The sequence below is a fragment of the Gossypium arboreum genome, chromosome 12, assembly GCF_025698485.1.
Source record: "Gossypium arboreum isolate Shixiya-1 chromosome 12, ASM2569848v2, whole genome shotgun sequence".
Lineage (NCBI taxonomy): Eukaryota > Viridiplantae > Streptophyta > Magnoliopsida > Malvales > Malvaceae > Gossypium > Gossypium arboreum.
The window spans coordinates 114,950,762-114,963,988 of NC_069081.1; the positions used below are offsets into that span (position 1 = coordinate 114,950,762).

At 37.1% G+C, this 13,227-nt stretch overlaps 1 protein-coding gene and 1 pseudogene across 1 annotated transcript; one reads left to right on the forward strand and one right to left on the reverse strand.

Moving 5' to 3' along the window:
- Window positions 1-387: 387 nt before the first annotated feature.
- Window positions 388-9,416, forward strand: LOC108479025 (uncharacterized; annotated as a pseudogene).
- A 1,430-nt stretch (window positions 9,417-10,846) lies between these two features.
- Window positions 10,847-11,662, reverse strand: LOC108476963 (probable calcium-binding protein CML13). The gene has a single exon (XM_017779350.2). It carries the CDS (start codon window positions 11,507-11,509, stop codon window positions 11,066-11,068), a length of 444 nt encoding a protein of 147 aa, XP_017634839.1. The 5' UTR covers window positions 11,510-11,662; the 3' UTR covers window positions 10,847-11,065.
- Between the last annotated feature and the right edge of the window lie 1,565 nt (window positions 11,663-13,227).

A 13,227-nucleotide genomic window follows, 5' to 3' on the forward strand; every position in this document is an offset into this window, starting at 1 on the left:
TGTGGACACTCTACTAATAATTATTTTTTATTTCATAAGCAACTTTCAAAACCTTTTGATTTTATTTGTGAGTCTAAAAACTCTACTAGCAGATACTAAATATTTTTATTATATTTATATTTAATCGCATGTGTTTGAGGATTAAATTGATAAAATTTATAAATATAAATTTAAATTTATTAAACTATTTAGTCTTAAAATTAAATTAATAAAATGTATAAATATTAAGAATTAAATACGTTACTATAACAATTAGAAAAATTCATGTCATCATCTAGTAGTGAGTAATTAAAAAATTAGTGATGAAATTAAATTTTTTATAATTTAATAATAAAAATAAAACAGGTTAATATATGGATGATTAATAATATAGTTTAGCCTATAATAAAATAGAGATAAATTAGAATATATATATATATATAAAAGAAAAAAAAAAAGGAGAGAGTGAGAGATCGTTGATCGAGTTAATTGATTGAATCAAAACAATAAAACCGAATAGAATTAATGTAGAGAGAGTAGATTCAGCAATGAAAGGCGTCTCCTTGGCGCCGGGAGATTACATCCACTTCAAGTCCCAAGTCCCTCTTCACAAGATACCTGTAAGGTTCTTTCTTTTCTTTTCCCTTGAATTTCAATTCTTCTTCATGAATTTTCTACTATTTTGTTTATGGGTTTTGTGGTTTTAGCTATTATGGTCTAATTATTATGTGGGGTTTTATGAGAATTCTGATCACGGAATTGCAGAATGTTGTTCTGGTGTGCCTGGAATTTGCCTAATTCTGTGCTTTGTATATTCTGGGTGTGAATTTCTTTCAACTGTGAATGTCTTGATTTATGTGAGCTTAGATTTTTACTCATTTGGGTGGATTTTGTGTTCGATTTCAATTTGAAATCACAAGGATTGCTTTTTGGCTTATGCTAAATGATGAATTTGTTATCTCACCCGATGCTTATGCTATTTAGTTTTTTGTTCATTAAGGTACATTCTTTGTTTATGCCTTTTTCAATTCATTATTATTATCGCTTCAGGACTAGGATGGTTGAGCAAACCTTGTTCTCGGCTATTGCATTTCTTTTTCACCAATTGTGGGTGAATCTCATTTTTGGAGTTTCTTATTTCTCTCACAGATTGGCACAAAGCAATGGCGATATTATGATTTTGGTCCCAAAGTAGTTTCTCCTCTCATATGTCTTCCTGGAATTGCAGGGACAGCAGATATCTACTATAAACAGATCATGTCCTTGTCCATGAAGGTTGTTAGCTTTTATTTTATTACATTTGACAAATTCTGGATAGTTTTTCCTTTTTATTTATTCTTTTTGCTTCTTTTAGTTGTTGGAGAAGTCCTTTGGGAGCTGATATAGGATGTTATATCCAAAAAAGAATAGAATGAAACCTCCATAGGCTATCAGTTGCTGTGTATGTCCATATTCTTGTCCCCTTATTGCTTTTAATATTATAATCTATTAGATACTTCATGGTTATTGCTTTTACTCTTACTTTTTCCAAGTACCCATGTCCAACAACTAGTTTCTGATCCATATCCATACATGAGTGTGGGGATATGATCCTCCAAGAACTCCCCAAATACAAGTACTTGGAAAAAAATTGGACGTATCCTTTTTGTTGTTAGAGAGTTAGTTCTTGGCAATTTATGATCGTATCTTTTTTTTTTTTCTTATAACTAGAGTTTCTGAAAAAGAGAAAATAACCATTGCCAGCATGAAGTTTCTCTGATTTTCTTTTCACTGATTGGTGGAAACATAAACTCATTTCCGAGTAATGATTTACTTAAAATATTATATTGTTTATTATCAACATTATTTAGACAAGTGAAGAGTTTTTTATTCAGGGCTACCGGGTGATTTCTGTTGATATTCCCCAGGTTTGGAATCATCAAGAGTGGATTCAAAGTTTTGAGAAGTTCTTGGATGTCATCAATGTTCATCATGTGAGAGCTTAATATATCTGTGGCCTATGCCCTTTTCAGTGCATATTTCTTATTTACTATTCCTATTATATTTTTCTGAAATAAAGAGTAGGCTGTCTATGTAAATTGGAAATATATTGCTTCTGCTTTATTAGTTTCATAGTAAGTCCTAACAGTAATTTATGTTGAATTATAACATTTGTTTAGTAGACTGAGTAACCTGTTTCATACAGATACATTTATATGGTACATCTCTAGGAGGATTCCTAGCTCAACTTTTTGCTCAACATCGTCCAAGACGGGTTAAATCCTTAATTCTATCAAATGCATTTTTGGAGACATGCAGTTTTGCGGCAGCAATGCCTTGGGCACCTATGTATGTCTTTACATTTCTTTTAATTAACTCTAGTCTTGGTATAATTAAAATTGCTTCATTTGTTTTTGTTGGATTGTGCATATCAGTAATTCATCTGCATAAGATTTGCATTACTACTGGGCTGTAAATTCGTCAGCATTTTGAAATCAAATAACTGCATGTGTGCAGTTTAGTGCCACATCAAGTTAGAACAAGTTTCCTGGAAATTATTAAGTTCCCTGTAAAATTGACTCTTTACTTTGCACATGCATTTCTTGATTAGTCTTTTCTTATTTTTCCTATATAAGCTAGTCTTTTCCATGGTATAAATTTACTTATTGCTATACATAGTTTCTTGGGTATTGAGTTCAATCAATATTCTTTTTTTTTTTAGATCCAGTTGTTATTTCTAGGTGTTTCTCCTTAACTGATCTTTATTACCTCTTGCATATAAACGTGAAAATGTTCTCAAGATATTAACTTGCCACATGCAGTGTTGGTTGGAGCCCATCTTTTTTGTTGAAACGGTATGTCTTAACAGGAATTCGCGATGGTCCTCAACAACCTTTTATTGCTGATTCTGTGGACTTTGTTGTTTCTCAGGTAGGTTTCTAGCCTTGCAAACACTAATCAGTGAATTTGCATCCTCTTCCTTTGTTTGAATTGGTCATCCTATCTATAAATGGTCTCTGTATTTCTACATGCTGCATGTTAGTACAAATGTAGTTTTGTTGGGCTTTTAACTTGGTTCTATGAGTTTAGAAATGTAAAACCAGTCAAGGTGGATATTATTCTGTTTATCATCTATATGTCAAGAAACTATTTATTTTTCCTAAAGTTGCTCTCTCTCTCTCTGTCTCTTTCTCTCTGCCATTTCCTCTGGCTCTTTTTCCCTTTGTTTATTTGTAGTAAGAAAAAAATTGTTTTCTTTATTTGATGCCATTGAAAAAAATTGTTTTCTTTATTTGAGGCCATTTGTGACTATCATTTCAGGTTGAAACGCTGTCAAGAGATGACTTGGCATCCAGATTAACTTTGACAGTTGATACTGCAACAGTTGAACCTCCTCTACTTTCGGATTCATTTATTACTATAATGGATGTAAGTTATCTGAAACTTGCTTTTCATGGGTGCGCGCTCACTAACATGTTTCTATTTTTCATGCTTTTTAAGGAAAATAATGTTTCTTTGCTAAGCTGGACAAATGATGGTCTCTCAATTAATCCTTTCCTTTAGAAGTGAATGGAATAGATATTGTACTTGTATTTATTGTGATTTTATAACATTTTTTTTTCTTATAAGCACAACATGATTTCCTTATAGCAGCATTTGCATTCCATATACATATTCATATTAGGAAGTTGAAAAAACTAAAGGTAAAGCTTTATCTGATAGCTCTATTGTTGACATGGTTTTGTATATGGGCTTGAAGACAAACGACTACTCTGCAATTCCTCAACAACTCGAAGATCAGCTGAGTGAGAGGTATCCAGGTGCAAGGCGAGCTTATCTGAAAACAGGAGGTGATTTCCCATTTCTTTCCCGTCCAGATGAAGTCAACCTACATCTTCAGGTATATCTCACATATATAGTATCGTTAATGCATCGAGCAACTGTTTTTTTCAACTAGTTTATCGAACATCGCAGCTACACCTGAGACAAGTTGAAGTTGAAGCTCAGCCAGATTTGGTTCAGAGCATCCCAAGAGGTGGCACCAGTGGGAGCCCTGGCAAAGAAAATGACAAAAAGAAGGATCCAGATGACCAACCAAAAGATAATGGAGGTATTAGAGGTTGTAAAACTGTTAGTTTGTTACAACTATTTCAGTTAAATAGTTTGCATATCTAGCTGATCTATTTGTGTATAAGTACACCACCTTGGTATTCATTCAAGTCAAGCAATAATAATTTCAGTTTATAACTCTATACTGTTTCTATTTCAATATTTCACAAGCATTCTTTCATGGTATCAGTCGCTAGTTAGTTACCTGGGCTACCTTTGTTGTGTTCGATGAATCCTGTTTCTCCAGCTGTGTCTGCCAATCAGGCCACTTAGCCCACCTCTGCTCCTCAGTCCTCCTCTTCCCCTGCCCTTGATGAAAGCCAGTTCTGTCGCGTGGTTCAGTCATTTCCCAAACATGAAACTGTTAAACTTACCACAAAACGTTCGTTCAGTGGAAACACCAGCTAACGCTTATTATCGAAGCTTATGGGCTTACCGATTATATACATGAGATGATCTCTGCCCCATCCAAGTTTGTTCACGATGCTGAAGGGAAGTTGGTTCCTAATTCTGCTTTTCTTTTATTTCAACGGCAAGACAAATTGCTTGCTTCTTGGATCTTATCCACGATCAGTGGAAAGTTTTTGTCCTCTTTTACAGGGACTTCTGCGGCTCACGATGTCTGGAGCAAAGCCTGCAGTCTTTTCGGCGCAGCATCCGGTGCCAAGATTTCTCGTCTTAAACACGAGCTTCATTCGGTCAAGAAGGGTCATCAGTCTGTCAAAGAATACCTGGGCCAAATCAAGAAAATTTGTGACTTACTTGCTGCGTCTGGCCATCCTGTTTTGACTGAAGAACACAGACATCGTTCCTGTGGGTCTTTCACAAGATTTTGACTCAGTCGTCTCTGTGGCATCTTTTTCACCGGAACCCCTGGCATTAGATCGGCTTATGGAAATTTTGCTCGAATGTGAAAGGCGGTAGCAACGATTCGTGACGGAGGTTCTTCCCCAAGCAAATCTGGTCCAACAGTCTTCCCAGTCTGGTTCGACGTTAGGACATTCTGTCAGTACACCGACTGGCTCGAGTGTCGCCAGTTCGTTCTCTCCTGGAAAAAGGGGGTCGTTTCGCGGTCGTGGCCGTGGCAATCGTGGACGCCCTCAGTGTCAGATTTGCGGACGGATCGGGCACCTGGCTCAGCGATGCTGCTATCGCTTTGATCGATCTGTTGATGGCCCTCCTGTTTCTACGATTGGTCCTTCATCGTTGAGTTTCAGTTCTCCGTCGACATTCTACCCTGCATCGCCGACGATTGCTTCTCAGCCTTGGCATTTTGTGGCTGTCTCTAATCCTTCCTCTCCATCTGAATTTCCGTCTAATTTTAGGCCATATTCCACTAACCCGAATGTTCCTCCTGGGTCATCAAGTGGGCGGCGTAGTTGTGGGCTATTTACTCCTGGACACACTAGGCCTGTCCATATGGGCTCCAATATTCCAGCCACTCACCATGTTGTAGGGCCTGCGTCTTGGTCCTCCAAGGCTTCATTAATTGGGCCTGCTGCTGGATTAGAAGACCAAGGTGCATCTGGTTCAGACTTATAGCCAGAAACTATGATGAGCCATATATTCCTGTCCCGGTTAATTTCGTTGCACCCACCATGTGGTATCCTGGTTCAGGCGCCACTAACTACGTCTGTCAAAAAGCGGCCTCGTTACATAACTCCACCGATTATTCAGGTAGTATTTCTCTCCGTATGGGTGATGGTACAAGTACTGAAATTGAAAGTGTGGGTCATTGTCAAATTGCCACTACTCGTAAAATGCTACATTTAAATAATGTTTTACATGTGCCTAAAATTTGGAAAAACTTTTTATCTGTCTGGCAATTTGCCCAGGAAAATAATGTTTATTTTGAATTTCATCCATTTCACTGCCTCGTTAAGGATTTAAAGACCAAGGAAACATTATTACGGGGGCACATGCATGAAGGGCTATATCGATTCTCTCCGGATCAAAAACAGTCTGTTCCGAATGGCAAATCAAATGTTCTCACCGCTGAACTTGACTCCACCAGTTTCATGATTCCCGCAACCGAGTTATTTGAGCTATGGCATAGAAGACTTGGACATCCTCCATCCACGGTTGTTAACTCTGTTTTGAAGGCTTGTAATATTTCTGTTCCTAGTAATAAAATTTCTCGCATATGTACAGCTTGTCAACAGGGAAAATCTCACAAATTGCCTTTTTCACCATCTACTACTGTTTATACTTGTCCATTTGAACTTCTTGTTTCGGACTTGTGGGGTCCAGCTGCTATCAATTGTGGAAATAGTTGGTACTACATTGCTTTTATCGATGTTTTTAGCCGGTTCACTTGGATATTTCTTATTCAAAACAAATCACAAGCTCTTGATTATTTCATTCAGTTTAGGTCGATGGTTAAGACACAATTTGGCCGAGACATCAAACAGTTTCAAAGCGATTGGGGAGGGGAGTTCCGTTCATTCACATCCTTTCTATCTCAACATGGAATCATACACTGTGTCACTTGTCCTCATACATCTGAACAGAATGGAGTTGTCGAAAGGAAACATCGCCACATTGTTGAAGTTGGCCTCACATCGCTTGCACAAGCGCATCTACTATTGAAATTTTGGGGTCTTGACTTTACGTGTGCGGTTCACTTAATCAATAGATTACCCACCCCTGTTTTGCACCATCAGTCTCCATACTCGATTCTATATGGCACTTTCCTGACCTACGATCATCTTCGGGTATTCGGATGTTGTTGCTACCCATATCTCCAGCCATACAATCATCACAAACTTGAATTTTATTCTGAACCTTGTATGTTCTTAGGCGACAGTTCACAGCACAAAGGCTACCAATGTCTTGCCTCTAATAGCCGAATATTTGTGTCCCGACATGTGGTGTTTGATGAGAGTAGGTTTCTTTTTCCCGAAAAGAACCTACATGTTCCTTCAACAACAAGCCATATCACTACTTGTTTTCCTCTTGTTCAACCACGATGCTCCAAGTCATCCAATGCTACTCCTTTCCGCCGTCCACGACCTTCATCTCTTTCTCTGTCAGCCCGTGCTCTTGAATCTCCTCTTACAAATCATGCCGATGAACATCAGAGTTCAGATAATGTCACCTCCTCTCCCACGCCAATATTCCCTACTACGATTGTTGATCCTCCACCCCCATTAGAGAATACGTACCTTATGGTTACTAGATCGAAGGCTGGTATTTTTAAGCCAAAAGTGCTCGTGGTTGAGTTGTGTAAACAAGAACCGCGTACTATAGATGATGCTTTTGCTTCTCCAGAATGGAAAAAGGCCGCTCAAGATGAGTATGATACTATTATTCAGAATCGCACTTTGAGCTTGGTTCCTCTACCACCAGGTCAGAAAGCGGTTGGTTGCAAATGATTATTTAAAGTCAAACGAAATCCTGATGGTACTGTGGCTCGCCGAAAGGGTCGATTGGTTGCAAAAGGATGTTCCCAAATGCATGGGTGTGATTTTCGTGAGACATTCAGTCTTGTTGTTAAACCTGCCACTATACGCACCATCCTCTCCATTGCTGTCACCCCAGGTTGGTCATTACGCCAAATCAATGTGAACAACGCCTTTCTAAATGGGGATCTCACTGAGGAGGTCTATATGTAGCAGCCTCCCGAGTATGTTCAAACCGATTCCACTGGTCAAACACTTGTCTGTCGCTTACACAAGGCTTTGTATGGTTCTTTGACAAGCCCCGCGAGCGTGGCTTGATAAATTAAAAGGATTCCTTCTTTCTAGTGGTGTTGTTCTCTCGAAATCCGATGCCTCCTTATTCATTCAAATTACTGACGATTTGTGCATGTATGTTCTGGTATATGTTGATGATATAATAATTACAGGAGATTCTTCTTCAGAGATTGACACGTTTGCTCATCGTCTTCACTCTGAATTTTCTCTCAAAGATTTGGGGCCACTTCATTATTTTTTTGGTACTGAAGTGCATCGGTCTTCTGCTGGGGAGCTCCACTTGTGCCAAAAGAAATACATTCTCAACCTTGATCGGTGTCGTATGATTCAAGCTAAAGGTGTTACAATGCCCGTGGTTAGTTCCTCTTCTCCGTCTAAGATTGAGGGTACTCCGCTTAATGATCCTTGAGAGTATAGTAGTCTTGCGGGTACATTATAGTATGTTGTTCTAACTCGTCCTAACATAGCTTATGTCGTTAACCGCATATGTCAGTTTATGCATGCTCCAACCAATGTTCACTTGGTTGCTCTAAAACTCATCTTACGCTATCTCCATGCCACTGTTGACTATGGACTACATATACGACCGTCTACTAGGTTGTCTCTAGTTGGCTATGCCAATGCAAATTGGGGCTCAATTTTGATGATCGTCGTTCCACTACCAGGTACTATGTGTCTTTTGGTAGCAATCCTGTCTCGTGGTGTTCTAAGAAGCAGCACGTCGTGTCTTGATCCACAGCTAAAGCTGAATATCGTAGGTTAGCTACTACAGCTGCTGATGTTATATGGTTAGAATCTTTGTTGAAAGAACTTCGGTGTGAATCTGTTGATACACCAACCATTTGGTGTAATAACCCTAGTGCAGTTGCAATTGCAGCAAATCTTGTTCTACATTCCAAATTCAAACATGTTGAGCTTGACTTATTCTTTATTCGGGAGAAGGTCGCACATGGTTCCCTTATAGTTGGCGAGGTTCCTACATGCGATCAAGTCGCTGATGTTCTTACTAAGCCATTGTCTGCTTCTAAATTTTGTCGCCTTCGAAACCTTCTTCGAGTTTCAGAATTTGGATAGTTTGGTGAATATTAGAGGTTGTAAAATTGTTAGTTTGTTACAACTATTTCAGTTAAACAGTTTGCATATCTAGCTGATCTATTTGTGTATAAATACACCACCTTGATATTCATTCAAGTCAAGCAATAATAATTTCAGTTTATAACTCTATACTGTTTCTATTTCAATATTTCCCAAGCATTCCTTCAGGAGGCAACCCTGAAAGTACATCTGAAGAAAGCCAGTTACCTCTAAGTTCATTAGCCTTGATGATCAGATCCTTAGCAATGCAAAAATATGTTCCATGGGTCATGAAGATGCAATTATTTTGATGCAGTCTCAATACACTGTAGTCAATAGTATCCTTCAATCAGCTTGTGAGTTATTTATTTCTCTTTGCTTCCCATTTATGTTGGGTCATCGTACGTTACTTCAAATAATGTTTGGAAATTCAGACAACTGATGTAAGTAGCATAGAACATAGTAGCACTTTCTTCTCCATTGTTGTTCATACAAGCAAACTGTTGCAGAGCCGCTCGAGTTTTCCATTGACAGTGTTGTACCTGTTCTGTTATTAAAGTTATTGTTATTTAATTCAGATATTTTTTTTCATAAATCACTGTTATCTATAACGCTTATACATTCTTCAACGCCTAAGCATATATGCAAATTACAATGTTCAAGCATCCTTTCTAGAAAAAATAAAGGGTGCTATATAGTGTTTGCTGTTAGTGCCAGCAGGTACACAAGGTTAAATTGCTGCTGCTGATTGCTAACAGCATAGAAGGAACCAGAACATAAAATCTAATGGTGAACCAGTGAAGGTGCGACTAGAAAGCAAAATGCCCTTCGTCTACTTTTGCACATAAAAGGCAACCTAAGACACTCCATTAAAATAATGGATCATGCATCACAGCCCCACAGCTTTATTAAAGCTATCAATTAAAGGACCAATCTAAGCTGGCAACGCATCTTTTCAAGCATGTGACCCCTAAGGAAATAGAATCACCTGACAACATGATTGCTTATGAAATCTCGCCATCTAACCTATTCTCAACAATTTGTAGATGAGGATAGTGGTCCTTGCTCCTCCACTCAACCAAACCTTTCTGCAACCATCACAAGTTATAGTTGGACCCCATACTTAAATAAAGAAACCCTCATAGCAAACCCACCTTAGACTACAGCTGATGCAAACTAATGTACCATCAGTTTATCACAAAGCATACTATTTCCTACATAAATCCTAATTCTGCAAACTTTATTGCCATTGGTATCAGTTGAATTCAGATTGATGTAAGATGAATAAGATACAACACCGGAAATTGATGGAAATCAATGATCAGTTAGCTTTGAGCCCATAAGTCATTGCCAAGATGGTTGATAACAGTGATCCTACAGATCACTTTTAAGGTTCTTTGGAACTCAATGCCATAAAATTATAAAGATGGGTTGGGAAGAGGGACTTTCATAGACATATCAAGAACTATGTGCTCTCATAGAATTCAAGGATTACGTGCAAACACCAACCCCCCTTTCCCTAATAAGAGACAACTCAAGATAGTATTCAACTATAATTAATGCCAGCTTACAACCATTGGCTGCTGCCACAAAACGATACCCTAGTTTCATTTTGATTTCATCTTTCGCTATCAATGATACTGTCCTTAATAGAATCAGAAATTCCCTCATCCACAACCTGTTCTTGGCATCTTCAGTCATTGGGTAATTTGGTCTCTCAGAAGGCATTTTGCATGCTATCCTAATAACAATTAACATAAACACCTCTTCTCTCCTCTCCTCTCCTCTCATTTCACCAACTCTATAAGATTAATAGATAGAAAACTATACAAACACAAAATTGGCAATAAGAAAGCAATAAATATTATATTACAGAAATTAATCTTAAAAATTTAGAGACGTTTAAAATACATAACTTTGGCATAAAGAACTGAAAGGACCAATGAAAAATTTGTTGGAACAACTAGCTCAAAAACATGGAGGAAAATATAGAAATTTATAATACAAAATTAAACCAAACACAAGAATATTAATATGAGAATACATAAGTACTACACACCAATCAAATTCTCTAAGAAAGAGTGTTACCATTAGTTCCAAAGGTTCCATAGAAACAAACCAAAAAAACAAAAAATTGAAAACACAATATCCTCCGCCGGATCAAAGCCTAGTTTCCCCCCAAAAAGAAAAAAAAAACAAGCAAGCAAAATAAACGTTAATAAGCTTTCTCACTTAGCAACCATCCTGGCAATGAATTCCTCGTAACGGATCTTCCCATCTGGCCCGACATCCACTTCCCTGATCCACTCATCGAACTCGGAGGGCTCCAGCTTCTCTCCGATGCTAGTCAGTATATGTCTCAGATCTGCAACGGAGACAAAGCCAGTATTGTCCTTATCCAGAACCTTGAAAGCATCGCGTAGCTGCCTATCGAAGGGCTCAGGTTTCATATGCTTGGACATGAGATCTAAAAAGCGAGGGAAGTCAAAGGGCGCCGTGAGCTTCTCTTCAGCGATAATAGCTTTGAGTTGAGCTTGGGTGGGGTTACCGCCGAGAGACCTCATTAGGATCCCTAGCTCCGATGGAGCGATCTTGCCGTCACCGTCGGTGTCGAAGAGAGTGAAAGCCTCCTTCATTGATGAGACTTGCTCGTCGCTCAGATCCTTGCCCATTTTGTGTACGGTTTTTGAGTTGTGACGGAAGCAAACAGAGAAAAGTCGAAGAAAGGAAATAATAAGTTGAAGTAGATTTGAAATGAGAGACTGAAGATCGGACGGTTAAATGGTGTGTCTTGTAAGAAAAGCGATGTCGTTTCGTGAGTTATGAGGGAGGGGGGAAGGTGTCATTTCTCTTGTCCCATTTATTAGTGGAGATCCATTGGGAATTGAAAATGGATCCACACCATTTCATTTTAATCACTGCTTAATAATAATCAAATAACATCAAGGCTATCAAATTCTAAATGATGAAACATGGAATCAATTTCAATCTATACTTTTAATCCAATCTTTTTTCATACATCTGTTTATCAAAATTCACTTCCTTATTCCTTATATTTAAAACCTACACATTCCATCTTTCATTAACAGCTTGTTTTAAAGTTTCTTATTCCTCTCGGTTTTATCATTTATATTTTAAAGAGAATTAGTAAAAATTTACAAATTTTAGAGAATGTCTCAATTAATTAGCAAATTGTCTAAAAAGGCGTACAAAATTTAGAAAGCGCCTTATTTAGTGAAGATATTCTTTATAAATTTACGAAAAAAATATTAATGTCGTACAAAATATTAATTATACATATTATACTTGAAGTTGGAACCACCAACTAAAACCTAAATTCCTTTGGTATCCATTTGGCTACCTTGATTTCAAAGGATTGAGGATCGTGCCTCCTTCTTTGAGTAGCGCATTGTATCTACTGTACTTAATTGAATACATCCTTTAAATTATTGGAAGGGTTCAATTCACCATTGGTCGTCCTCGTAAACTTCAACCCTTATATTTTAGCATCGTTAATGCACTGGTATGTTGTTAGTGATTAGGCTCTTAGACGTGGTGACAGATCTTTTTGAATGCGACTATTCATCAAGCTTTTTTTTGTTGTTGTTGTATTTAAGGTTTATGTTTTCTTTTTATGTCCGCATGTTACGTTTGACTAATCTATCCTATAGTCTCTAAATAAAAATTTAACTTCCCAAAAAAAATCATTTATATCTATAAGTATTAATAAAATATTATTTCATTAAAATTTTAATTAATTTTAGAAAAATAATTGTAATTTATTTTATTAGTATAAATTCTTTTCAAAATTTAGTTATTTGTCTAACTTGATATATTAGATATATCAACGTTTTTACTTGAGCAAAAACTTTCATTGACCATTATTAGTTGTCAAATACAAAGACTTTAGGCTTTGAGACTCAAAATGCACAGTTATATATGTGAATTTTCAAAGTCTTACCATATGCGATTTTCATATGTGGGTATTAGTCCAGTTTGTTAGTTTTAGTCTAGATTGTACTAGTTTATAGTTTATTTTTGCTTGTAATTATTCGATTCTACTTTGTGATTACTAGAACAGTCCATGTTGTAATAATTTAATACTTGTGGTCACTCGAATATATATTTGTATTTATATGGTACTTGTAACACTTTAAATAAAATCTTATTTTTTTTCATATTAAATAATAAATATAGACTTAATTTTATAAATTCTAAATATATTAAATATATGTAGAAGAAAATTTTTTTGGGGGGGGGGTCGGTGGATGTTAAGGCCCAAAGGATAGAGAAGTTGAGGGTGGCCCAAGGAACCACCCCTTTGTTTTGGGTTTCCTTCTACTAAATAATTACCAACATTATCGGCCCAAAGCTTTTTAACTTAATTCCA